Source organism: Petromyzon marinus, chromosome 25 (assembly GCF_048934315.1).
Source record: "Petromyzon marinus isolate PM22_M1 ecotype Great Lakes invasive population chromosome 25, UKy_Petmar_22M1.pri1.0, whole genome shotgun sequence".
In the NCBI taxonomy this organism is placed as follows: Eukaryota; Metazoa; Chordata; class Hyperoartia; order Petromyzontiformes; family Petromyzontidae; genus Petromyzon; species Petromyzon marinus.
The window spans coordinates 9,251,028-9,264,485 of NC_133691.1; the positions used below are offsets into that span (position 1 = coordinate 9,251,028).

Here is a 13,458-nt window from a genome sequence, read left to right on the forward strand (position 1 = left end):
ATTTGAGCACATTTTAATATTATAATTACGGTCTATAGACCACGCTCTCTGGGGTATCCTGCTCGAATGAGCGCAGAGGCAGTGCCCAGCGCCTGTTCACGGCTCTTGGTGGGTGGCAGATCCACAATCAGGGTGGAGAGGTGGAACCTGACCTTGCCCATCGGGTAAAGTCCCCCGGCTCACGCCTCCAGGTGGCGGAGGCGGGGTGCACAGTGATACTCCGGGGTAATGTATGAGCAGTGTGTACGTGCGTTTATGCAACAGTGCTTATGCAATGTCTACTTATAGCCTATAATACACTTCATTTATTCTAGTGAACTTGCTTATCCTTTCTCGATTTTGCACTCCTATTGTTTTTTCTTATTTTTTGTCGTTGTTGTTGTTGATGTCACTCGCTGACACCCGCCCCCTAATGGACTTATGTGAAAAAGAGCTTCTGAGCTCATCGGATTCCTCCACAAGTCGAAATCTAAATATTCTGATTCTGTGATAGGAGAGGGGTCAGGGGGCGGGGCCGCGGGGGGGCGGGGCCGCATGATGAGGGCGGGGCCGCATGATGAGGGCGGGGCCGCATGATGAGGGCGGGGCCGCATGATGAGGGCGGGGCCGCATTATAAGGGCGGGGCCACAGGACGAGGGCGGGGGCATGGGGCTGGGGGCGGGGCTTCTCGCCCGCGTCTCGAGACGGAAGCGGTGCTGCCTCCGCAGCAGAAGCCCAAAGTCCCCGTGAGTGGTGACACAGTGATACAGTGAGCAGTGATACAGTGAACAGTGACACAGTGAGCAGTGATACAGTGAGCAGTGATACAGTGAGCAGTGATACAGTGAGCAGTGATACAGTGAGCAATAATACAGTGAGCAGTGACACTGAGCAGGGACACAGTGAGCAGTGATACAGTGAGCTGTGACACAGTGAGCAGTGACACAGTGAGCAGTGATACAGTGAGCTGTGACACAGTGAGCAGTGACACAGTGAGCAGTGACCCAGTGAGCGGTGACACAGTGAGCAGTGATACAGTGAGCAATAATACAGTGAGCAGTGATACAGTGAGCAGTGATACAGTGAGCAGTGACCCAGTGAGCAGTGATACAGTGAGCAGTGATACAGTGAGCGGTGACACAGTGAGCGGTGACACAGTGAGCAGTGATACAGTGAGCAGTGACAGTGAGCAGCGATACAGTGAGCAGTGATACAGTGAGCGGTGACACAGTGAGCGGTGACACAGTGAGTAGTGATACAGTTAGCAGTGACACAGTGAGCAGTGATACAGTGAGCAGTGATACAGTTAGCAGTGACAGTGCAGTGATACAGTGAGCAGTGACACAGTGAGCGGTGACACAGTGAGCAGTGATACAGTGAGCAGTGATACAGTGAGCAGTGATACAGTGACACAGTGAGTAGTGACACACGGCAGTGACACAGTGAGCAGTGATACAGTGAGCAGTGACCCAGTGAGCAATAATACAGTGAGCAGTGATACAGTGAGCGGTGATACAGTGACACAGTGACACAGTGAGCAGTGACACAGTTAGCAGTGACACAGTGAGCAGTGACACAGTGAGCAATAATACAGTGAGCAGTGATACAGTGAGCGGTGATACAGTGACACAGTGACACAGTGAGCAGTGACACAGTGAGCAGTGATACAGTGAGCAGTGACACAGTGAGCAGTGACACAGTGAGCAGTGACAGTGATACAGTGAGCAATAATACAGTGAGTGGTGACACAGTGAGCGGTGATACAGTGACACAGTGACACAGTGAGCAGTGATACAGTGACACAGTGATACAGTGAGCGGTGATGCAGTGATACAGTGAGCAGTGATACAGTGAGTGGTGACACAGTGAGCGGTGATACAGTGACACAGTGATACAGTGAGCGGTGACACAGTGAGCGGTGACACAGTGAGCGGTGACACAGTGAGCGGTGACACAGTGAGCAGTGATACAGTGACACAGTGACACAGTGAGCGGTGATACAGTGAGCAGTGATACAGTGAGCAGTGATACAGTGAGTGGTGACACAGTGAGCGGTGATACAGTGAGCAGTGATACAGTGAGCAGTGATACAGTGAGCAATAATACAGTGAGCAGTGACACTGAGCAGAGACACAGTGAGCAGTGATACAGTGAGCAGTAACACAGTGACACAGTGATACAGTGAGCAGTGATACAGTGAGCAGTGACACAGTGAGCAATAATACAGTGAGCAGTGACACAGTGAGCAATAACACAGTGAGCGGTGACACAGTGAGCGGTGACACAGTGAGCAGTGATGCAGTGAGCAGTGATACAGTGAGCAATAATACAGTGAGCAGTGACACAGTGAGCAGTGACACAGTGAGCAGTGATACAGTGAGCAATAATACAGTGAGCAGTGACACTGAGCAGGGACATAGTGAGCAGTGATACAGTGAGTAGTGATACAGTGAGTAGTGACAGTGAGCAATGATACAGTGAGCAGTGACACAGTGAGCAGTGACACAGTGAACAGTGATACAGTGAGCAGTGATACAGTGAGCAGTGACACAGTGAGCAGTGACAGTGAGCAGTGACACAGTGAGCAGTGATACAGTGAGCAGTGACAGTGAGCAGTGAACAGTGTCACAGTGAACAGTGTCACAGTGAGCAGTGACACAGTGAGCAGTGATACAGTGAGCAGTGACAGTGAGCAGTGATACAGTGAGCAGTGATACAGTGAGCAGTGATACAGTGAGCAGTGACACAGTGAGCAGTGATACAGTGAGCAGTGAACAGTGTCACAGTGAGCAGTGATACAGTGAGCAGTGACACAGTGAGCAGTGATACAGTGAGCAGTGGCACAGTGAGCAGTGATACAGTGAGCAGTGATACAGTGATACAGTGAGCAGTGATACAGTGAGCAGTGATACAGTGAGCAGTGACAGTGAGCAGTAACACAGTGAGCGGTGACACAGTGAGCGGTGATACAGTGAGCAGTGACACAGTGGGCAGTGATACAGTGAACAGTGACACAGTGGGCAGTGATACAGTGAGCAGTGATACAGTGAATAGTGACACAGTGAGCAGTGACACAGTGAGCAGTGATACAGTGAGCAGTGGCACAGTGAGCGGTGATACAGTGAGTGGTGATACAGTGAGCGGTGACACAGTGAACGGTGATACAGTGAGCAGTGACACAGTGAGCAGTGACACAGTGAGCAGTGATACAGTGAGCAGGGACACAGTGAGCAGTGATACAGTGACACAGTGATACAGTGACACAGTGATACAGTGAGCAGTAACACAGTGACACAGTGATACAGTGAGCAGTGACACAGTGAGCGGTGATACAGTGAGCAGTGATACAGTGACACAGTGATACAGTGAGCAGTAACACAGTGACACAGTGATACAGTGAGCAGTGACAGAGAGCAGTGATACACGGCAGTGATACAGTAAGCAGTGATACAGTGAGCAGTGGCACAGTGAGCAGTGACACAGTGAGCAGTGATACACGGCAGTGATACAGTGAGCAGTGATACAGTGAGCAGTGACACAGTGAGCAGTGACACAGTGAGTAGTGATACAGTGAGCAGTGATACAGTGAGCAGTGACAGTGAGCAGTGACACAGTGAGCAGTGATACAGTGAGCAGTGACAGTGAGCAGCGATACAGTGAGCAGTGACACAGTGAGCAGTGACACAGTGAGCAGTGACACAGTGAGCAGTGACACAGTGAGCAGCGATACAGTGAGCAGTGATACAGTGCAGTGATACAGTGCAGTGATACAGTGAGCAGTGATACAGTGCAGTGACACAGTGAGCAGTGACACAGTGAGCAGTGACACAGTGAGCAGTGATACAGTGAGCAGTGACAGTGAGCAGTGACACAGTGAGCAGTGACACAGTGAGCAGTGACACAGTGAGCAGTGATACATAGCAGTGACAGTGAGCAGTGATACAGTGAGCAGTGATACAGTAAGCAGTGATACAGTAAGCAGTGATACAGTAAGCAGTGACACAGTGAGCAGTGATACATAGCAGTGACAGTAAGCAGTGATACAGTAAGCAGTGATACAGTAAGCAGTGATACAGTGAGCAGTGACACAGTGAGCAGTGACACAGTGAGCAATAACACAGTGAGCAGTGACACAGTGAGCAGTGACACAGTGAGCAGTGATACAGTGAGCAGTGACACAGTGAGCAGTGACACAGTGAGCAGTGATACAGTGAGCAGTGACACAGTGAGCAGTGACAGTGAGCAGTGACACAGTGAGCAGTGACACAGTGAGCAGTGATACAGTAAGCAGTGATACAGTAAGCAGTGACACAGTGAGCAGTGATACATAGCAGTGACAGTGAGCAGTGATACACGGCAGTGACACAGTGAGCAGTGACACAGTGAGCAGTGACACAGTGAGCAGTGATACAGTGCAGTGATACAGTGAGCAGTGATACAGTGAGCAGCGATACAGTGAGCAGTGACACACGGCAGTGGCACAGTGAGCAGGGACTCACAGCAGTGACACAGTGAGCAGTGATGCACAGCAGTGACACAGCAAGCGGTGGCAATGTGAGCGGTGACGTCCATACATTGTCTTCTGTTCTACCCTCCTGTGCCGTTGGGAGATGTTGCAGTGCAGTGCCCGGGCGTAAGCGTGGTTCTTCACTTGTCTTGCTGCTGTGTGCCCCGCAGGTGACCTCCGTGAACCATGGGCAAGGATAAGGACGCCTCGCACACCACCGCGGCCGCCAACGCGCAAGCCTCGAGGATGGCACTGGACAGCTGCAGCCTTCTGTCCACACTCGGCCACAGCATCACAGCCCCGGGCAGTGGGCGCACAAACAGCCAGCAGCAGCAGCATGGTAGCCTGTGGCAAAGCTCCATTCAAACAGAACACAACCGCATCCTGGTTGAGGCAACCGCTGCCACGGTGCGCCTGTCTCTCTGTGCCACCGACACGGCCGCCCGTTCCCACCGGCCGTCGGCACTGCTGCAGCCTCAGACGCGCTATCCCGCCGTCAATATAGAGAACAAGATACTGAAGGAATATGAAGATAGCAAGGCCCTGAAGAGTCTCAAAATGGTTCGTGAAACTTCCGGTGAAGACCGGAATAATACAATTCTTCTCCGCTACGCTGGGCATCAAATTACAAGCGGGAGCAGCAAAGGCATGGCCACATCAACGTTCCCATCGGGAGCTTTGAGTTTGACAAAGCAGAAGGCGCCCAGCTCAGCTGGAATGCCGTGGCAAGTTCCTCAAGAGGGCATCGCGCAGGACCTGGCCGGCGTTGGCTCCAGCGAGAACACCGACGACGTCGCACCCCTAGCCGTGAGTGCGACGTGCGCCCTGGCCGTGACAGTGACGTGCGGTGAGGTCAATGGCTGGGGAGGCTCACTGGTTAGTGTCAGAACCAGATTCACACACTGAGGGGGGCGTGGCCTCACGGAGGGGGCGTGTCCTCACTGAGGGGGGCGTGTTAGACACGTCCCCCCTCAGTGAGGCAGACGCGATAGCTGCCTCCCCTGGTGCTTTTTCATTGCAGTTTCATGACGAGACCAGCGAGCCTAAATATCTTTATACACATACGTGAAATAAGTTACCTGGAGTATGGAAGGCAAGGACGTGAAATGAAGGGGTCTACAAACATTACATTGGTGACATACTGAGATAGTAACAGGCACGCGCTTATTGTCCGCGCTGCATCCAGTTACTGAGGGGTTGCGCAATCAGAGGGGAGGCTGAGCTCGTCGCTGCCTCACCTCTCGTCTCTTCCTGTATTTGCAGCGGAGCTCCGCAAATTTGGCGATTTTGACTATAAAAATGATTGGAATCGAACAGAAATGACTTTTATAACACAGATCAGTGGAAAAAATCTTTCTTTGAATTGATTCTTTTTTTTTACTTTTCGTAACAGCTATTTTCATTGGAGTATGACAGGTGAGGCTCAGCCTCCCCCGCCTCCCCTGCCTCCCCTGACCGCACGTCCCTGGGCCGTGAGCGCGACGCCCCCCTCGTCATCTCAGCAGCGGTTGTGACAAGGAGGGCCCGGGCTCGTGACAGTGCCCGGGTCTCGGTCACGGACGTGGGCCGTCCAAATGGCCCTACAGCACGTCGTACAGTACTCTGCACCGCCCATGACAAACGATCGGAGGCGTTCTAGGAGCCGTGGGGAACGCCCGCGCCTTTTGGGGTTTCATTCTGGCAGCGAGGGCGCACAGAGTAAAACCTGGCAAGCGACTCTGTGTGCGCTGTCTTTGGTTGCAACACCTGATGTGATGGGACCAATCGGCGGGGATAATTATTTTGTACCACTGCGATGCTTGTGGAGGCTCCTGACCGATGACGCCATAGAATCCGAGTGTCTTTTGTCAGTTGGGCGGCATACACCACCCTGCAAGTTGAGACTCGAAAAGGTCAAAGTTGATGTAGGCTTTGGCTCTGCTTTAAACATTCGTCTTGGAATGTCCAATGGTTTATATTTTTTTTACTGAAAGACCCAAAGAGTGATATTTAAATGTCGTGCTATCTTCGAAATGCAAATTCGATCGGCTTGGGATCAAATGTGGATCTGATCAGATGCGAGACGGTGATTGGAGGCCGTGGGCACCATGGCCACCGGGCCACACGGCAGACTCTGGTGCCACCCAACCGGTGGGGCAGGGCTCTATCGCTGCCAGCCTCTCTCTCTGGCCACCGAGGGCGTCTTGAAAGTTGTGGAGTGGTGGCGCACTGTGTTATAGGAACCTGGCAAGCAAAGTTCGATTCCCAGTCACGGCTAACATCAGTGGCAAATGATATCAAAACCGTTTGCTGCCCCCCCCCCCAATCCACACTGACCAGCATGGTGAAGTATGGTCAAAATCCTCCCATGACCGACGTGCCGTGTGGAGGCCTGCATGCAGTGGTGGATTGAGTGGCTGGAGTTGAGTTTTACCACTGAGCAGGAAACTGAAAGCGCATCACCTGCTCAGTGGACTATATAAGGAATGTGATCGCAGTGAGCAGGAGTTGCCCCGTGCGTGTGTGTGTGTTGTTGACACGTGCAGTGGGCTGCGGGCGTTTCACCCGATAGTTTTTTTTCACGAGCGTGATGATTTTGATTATATGACACATGCCACGTGTGTATGTATGTGTGTGTGGCGCATGCTCAGGGCCACACGTGGATGGAACAGAGCTTCACGCTGGCCCTGGAAGGTTGGGGCGAGGAGGACAAGCGGGAGGAAGGGTCGCCCGGCGAGGATGAGTGGGCGCCACTTCTGACACCTGCTCAACCTGTGGACATCACTCTGCCACAGAAGGCAAAGCCTTTCCCCTTGCAATGAATGAGTCGAGAGGCGATCTCGAGGGGCACTGCACAAGGAAGGGGACTATGAGGGCAGGGGTCGGGTGGGTAGTGTGATGAGGAAATGGGAATTATTCAAATAAAATAATTAACACATGGGTTTTTCCAGCTAGATAAATGACAATATATTTTAATACGTTAAACTGTAATGGTTAAAATCTAGTTTAAATCGGATTGGTTATTCCTGTGAGGTCAGGTAATACGGCTATTTTTACTTCCTGGACATCATTCTGACTTCTAAGCTTTGCCTGAAGAAGGAAAAATGTCTCGAATCTGTTTGTTAAATTTGGTTGTGTAATTGTTTTTAAACTCACAAGCAAGCTGAAACGATTAGAATTGGCACGTTAACCCTTGTACTGAGCGACGATTAACATTTGTTTTGTCTGTGTTGAGTAGAGGAAGGTCTCACAACAGAGATTTGGCCAGATCATTACATGGCTTAACCCTACAATTATGGAACAAATAAGAGAGTCGGTCGGTCGTGGTGAGAGGCAAAGAGGGAAAGTTGAGCCTGGATGTGAACTGGTCTTGGTGGCAGCAAAGGAGGAGCAGAATCCTCCAACTGAGCAGATGGTCGTGGATACGGCGGCCACGGAATGGAGTTGGGATGCTGGGGGCAAGAACGAGGGGTTCAGAAGTGGCGGGAGACAACGGGTCAGGTGCTGGAGATGTCAGAAAGTCGAGGTGGGAGCTCAGTTGCGAGATGTGTGGGAAGCAGAGCCTGTGAACAACGACGACGACGACGATGATGATGATGATGACGACGATGACGATGACGACGATGATGCCAGAGATTCAGCTTGAGGAGAAGTTAAGGAGGAGCACCTTGAACTTGAATTTTACCAAGGGCTGACGTTTTTGTTTTGAGTACATTTATTGTGCTCAGTTGTAGAAGGTTTGATCTAAGATGTCATAATCCTCATCAACGTCATCTAGTGCAGTACTATGTTATATCGCTGCTGCTTATTATTATGACGCTGAATTGTTGAATAATAACCATGGTAATGCATTTATGAGCATTTTCGTTTGCTCAAAAACATCGGCGCACGTGACCCATGGGCTGATTTTGGCTGAAGCGTTATTGTTGTAGTTGTCGTATGGTGGTCCGGGCCACGGGGCGGTTGCCGTGGTGTTACCCGCTCCTTCCTAACGCGTTGCGCGCATTCGGCGTGTGCTCTGCAGAAGGGCTTGCTGAGCGTCGTGAGCGTGTCGCTGGTGGGAGGGCTGACCCCTGACCTCACGGAGGGCTCTACTTGTGCGACGCTCTTTTCTATCATGAAGGAGCTGGCCCAGACCGACCCCGAGTTTGTCCTCAAGGTGAGGTATGGTGCGTGAAGCTCTCTCTCGCGCTGTCCCGTTGCGCTGTTTCAGGGCAAATCCGCCGTGTTTGAGAGCCTACCCGGGAATCGATCTCCTTGCTTATTGATCTCAGCCGTGCCTGCGGCGCATCCACCACAAGTGGTGGGATGCACCGTGACCTCGCAAGCACCACGCCCGGCCAGGTCGCTCAGCGGAAGAGCGAGCGGCTCACAACCTGAAGTGTGCGAGTTCAAATCCTGGTCACGGGTTGAGTACCATTTTGTTGGGAAGGCAGCAGGGGTTGATCTGTGGATGGCCTTGCCCCTACCACAGGAATGTGGAATTTCCACCTCTGGTCCAGGCCTGTAAACAGGAGATGACCAATGCCTCAATGCTCGTTTGAGCAGTAAATCACTTCAGCTATAATTTTATAAAGTATGTCACATTCACGAACTGCCTTCTAACTATTAAATAACACAAATTGCATATAAATGTTTAATATATCGACGTGCGGCGGATCTGTTTTCTGCACGCTACTACGCAGAGCAGCAACATCACTGCTGAGCGCTGTCGGTTGTCCGTGCGCTGGTGCAGGTGGCGCTTTATTCCCGCCGAGAGCTGGGCATCAGGAAGACGTCAAACGTCCTGCTGGCCCTGGCGGCGGAGCTGCCTCCCTGCCGCCCCCATCTCGTGCGTTACTTCTCCGCGGCGGTCGTGCTGCCTTCCGATTGGCTGGATGTGGCCACCACCTACAAGGTACGCCGCTCACCCACGTCTCTGTGTTCATCACAACAATGCACCCAGCCCACCCGCTCGCACTCACTGACTCACATATGCATGCTCTAACTCATTCACCCTCTCACTCACTCACCACACTCCAGGTGACAACACTTCTCTCTCTGCTACTTCCTGCGCACCTCTCCTCTTCGGAATTCCCTCCCATCGTCTCTTTCCCCCCCAAACTCTTACAAACATAACCTAACTCAATGCAGGACACGTGTTAAACCTTTCCTATTACAACTTTGCAAGTGCTGCTTGTTGCTAGTCGTTTGATGTTGTGGTCTTTGGGCCTGTGTTGAGCACCTGTTTCCAAAATAATAATCCACATTTACATAATGTAACCTTGCAGTGCTCTCGGCAATCACCGCTGTCTCGGTAAAAACCACGACGTTGCAGTCGCCCTCAAATGGCACAGCCTCTCATTATGACCCCTGAACCCCACGGCACCGTTCGCCTTGGCCCCTGCTCGAGAGCCACGTTTGTGGGCATGGCTACGAATAGTTTATCTCTCCTTGAGCCGGTGCTCTCTGTGACCTGCTCGCAACGTGACGTGCACCGCCATCAGATTTGCTACATTTAATGATTGAAGATTTTGTTTCTGTGCGCCAAACCCGTGCCATAAGGCGTTTGCGTGTGCACGATTCTGGTTGCCGTGCGTGCGATGCCCCCGTCTGCCTTGTCGCATCGTGGGCTCTGCGTTCTCGCTGCCTGGTGACGCGCGCGGCAGTCGCTGTTGGGCACGCGGGAGCGCCTGTCGTTGCCGGCGTGCCTGCGCCGTGCGCTGGTGGAGAAGTTCCCCGCATTTAACGAGCATCAGCTTGCCAAGTACAACAAGGAAGGACAGAAGCGGGGCCTGCGCAAGGAGGCTCCACCGGGAGAGGTGAGCGGTTCCCCCCTCTCTGGCTGTGGATTTGCATCTCTTCAGCGGAATCAGCGGTCCTCACACGGATCCTTACCGCATGGTAGCTCCAGTTAAAATGGGTTCTTACATTCATGGCACATGCACCATTCGTGCACGATGCAATTGTTTACAAAGCCACGTAGGTTGGATGTTATGTTGAGGTTTACAAAGCAAGGCTGTTAGTCAAGTAAATGTTATTATTGTGGTGACTTTTTGGCACATCTTTCATCCAAAGCGCCATCATCACATTAATACTCAGATATAAACGTAGGCCATTCTTTACAATGAGAGATTAAAAAAAACTTTACAGTAAAACCTTGGATTGCGAGTAACTTGGTCTGCGAGTGTTTTGCAAGACGAGCACATTTTTAAAATAAATATAAATTTGACAAACGAGCGAGGTCTTGCAATACGGGTAGTGTACGTATACGCTTTGTCTGCCGAGCGTCACGTGATCACAACTGATGTACAGGTGCTTTGATATACGAGTGTTTGGATTACAAACACGTTTCCAGAACGAATTATGCTCGCAATCCAAGGTTTTACTGTAGTTTATAATATAAAAATAAAAGCAAGTTGTGGCTGTATTTTTGCATGCTAGTCCAAGAGAGCTGTGTTGTTGAGTTTGACTGTGAATGCAGCGATGGAGTCGAGTGTACGTAAATTACCTCGGGGAGCTTGTTCCAGAGGCTGTGGTGCTGCAAATGAGAAAGATCTGTCCAACTGCGTGTTTTTTTTGTGTGTTTGGTTGTTGGTGGTCAGCGGGAGGAGTGTTTAGGTTGTGGAGCAAAGTGATCTGCATGAGGTTTCTGATGTAAGTTACAGGAGCTTGGTTGTGTATTGCTGTGTATGTTAGCAGGGAGCTGATGATGCTGCTGCTGCAGTGGATGTGGCGTTATTCATGTCCCGTAGTGCAGAGTCTGTTTGCCGTATTTGGGGCGTTTGATGTGGAAGCCGGATTGGTTCGGATGTAGAGGGTTGCGTGTGGCGATGTGACGAGATAAGCTGCTGCATGACAATTGTTGGAGTGTTTTTTGGCAGGAAGGGTCGGTCGGACACAGGCCAGAGCTAGAGGGGCAATGCTGGACGGAACGAATGAGACAAAAATTATGATTGATTCTTGAGTCGCATGCTGATCCTTCTGACTTCGACGAATTGTGGAGTCGTGTGGAGGGTGATTTTCTGCATATGCCTCGTGTTTAAAGTCACTTTTATGTAGTATAACACGTAGGCTTTCAGTTTAACACGTAGGCTTTCGTGACCAATATCCATAATAGAGGCTTTCATCGACCAATAACCCAACTGCTAATTTGTATGCATACATTAACCACCCCCCCCCCCCAGCCTTTGCATCTGATTGGCTCACAAGTGACGACATCACATTTATCCCTCCACAACTCTGGCTGTCGCCTGATGATGCTGGTTGTAATTATTGGCGAAACGTCATACTCGAATTGTAAATGTTGTGGGTTTACTCTCCAACACACCGGTGTGCTGTAGCAGTAATTAATTGCCATGTTTTGTTTGCGCGACAAACCTTACTCATTGGATGTGTCGGGTGGTGGCGGGTTTAGCGACACGTTCATAAATTTCGCGATCGAACCCAAAAACCTTTTTGTGGATCACTTTTATGTTTGCAAATATGGTTCGAGGTTGTCGCGGGGGGACGGCGCCTCTGTGTGGCACTCTGACTCCGCTTTGCGTGTGCTCGGTGTCTCCCTGGACGCAATGTGTGCTTTAGGCGGAGAAGCACTACAAGTATTCGTTGAAATACATGATTCGTAACCTGCACATCTCCAAGCCGGTGCATTCCGTCATGAGCCTGCTGGGAAAGAGGTGGGTTGTGTGAATGTGTGTTGAACTTCTTTTGCACTGTACGTAGCAAACCACGCTGATCAGAGCTACGGGTTAGGGCCAGTTCACTTCTCTTGCTGCGGTTCAGACACAGTGAGAGAGTTATATTCTTGGTTCTTTCGGTAAAGTCACGTAGAAGGGAAACAATGAAATAATAAAAATATAAAACAATAAAATTCTCACGACGTTTCGACTGCAACACAAGCAATCATCATCAGGTGTGATGATGATCATCAGGTGTGATGATGATTGCTTGTGTTGCAGTCGAAACGTCGTGAGAATTTTATTGTTTTATATTTTTATTATTTTATTGTTTCCCTTCTACGTGACTTTACCGAAAGAACCAAGAATATGAATCCATGCAGTCACGAAAGTGAGAGAGTTGTCTATCAGGGCATTCCTTGCTTTTCATGCCATTGCCTTAGTCAGTATTTTTTCTTGCAATTCAACCATTAAACAACTGGTATTACATAAAAAAACACTGTGTATTTGTCACTCCAGATAGCGCCTTTCTGCTGGCCTACACAGGAGTGCGACGCTTTGTGAATACCTCGCGGTTTCCTTAGAGAGCACAGACTCGTAGGCCGAACCTCACCACCTCCACAGAGTCCATCACCGCATTGGCACAATGCCAAGAGACCGTGAGAACTGTTGAAATACATTTCATAAACGTCGTGTTATTGGACTGTTACGTTCCGTTGCTCTGACGCACCCCTGGGGGCATCGGAGTCTCGCGATGTTCGTGGGAACTGAGAGCGCGCGCGGCCACGTGTGGGCAGATACCCGGGCGACCTGGCGACGTTCGCCCGCTCGGGGTTGCCGGGAGCGTTTGACTCGCGCCGCGCCGGCACTCGGATGAAGCTCGCCGTCCCGGAGACCTGGGAGACGCAGGTGTCTCTGCGGGGAAACCGAGCGGAGGTCTGGGAGGAACTCATCGGTGGGAGCTGCACGCCGGGATACGCGCGCTTGCTATGAAGCCACTTTGTACTTCTGGGGGGTTTTTTTTACCCCCAAAATAATCTTTAACGTGTAAAATGCCCTGTGACGAGACATCGCGTTTGAATCACGGTGGCAATTGATACGTACATAAAAAACGAGCAACGACGTAGTAAACGCATTCACAAATACACCCACAGACAAAGATCCTCCTGTAGCCATTATCAGACTGTTGGGGTGAGTGCTGTTAGCACACAAACACGGCGCACTAGGGCACGTGAGCGAGGATGGCTAGCACCATGCCCGGCCGCTTTAGTCTCCACAATGCTGATGTTTACACACTGCACCCGGTACTAATTTAAAGGGGAGGCCCAGGACTG

The 13,458-nt window shown here is 50.9% G+C and overlaps 1 protein-coding gene across 2 annotated transcripts in view; it reads left to right on the forward strand.

Annotated features, from left to right (window-relative positions):
- Positions 1–640: 640 nt before the first annotated feature.
- TEP1 (telomerase associated protein 1) overlaps positions 641–13,458 on the forward strand; it is a 54,859-nt gene continuing 42,041 nt past the window's right edge. For both annotated transcript variants that reach the window (XR_012945308.1, XM_076069682.1), the window contains exons 1-8: positions 641–726; positions 4,658–5,294; positions 7,118–7,264; positions 8,491–8,625; positions 9,202–9,363; positions 10,115–10,267; positions 12,030–12,124; positions 12,922–13,079. Coding sequence is in view for 1 of the 2 variants with exons in the window: in XM_076069682.1 (XP_075925797.1) it covers positions 4,674–5,294; positions 7,118–7,264; positions 8,491–8,625; positions 9,202–9,363; positions 10,115–10,267; positions 12,030–12,124; positions 12,922–13,079 (1,471 nt within the window). In the remaining variant the exon portion in view is untranslated. The remainder of the gene's footprint in view (positions 727–4,657; positions 5,295–7,117; positions 7,265–8,490; positions 8,626–9,201; positions 9,364–10,114; positions 10,268–12,029; positions 12,125–12,921; positions 13,080–13,458) is intronic.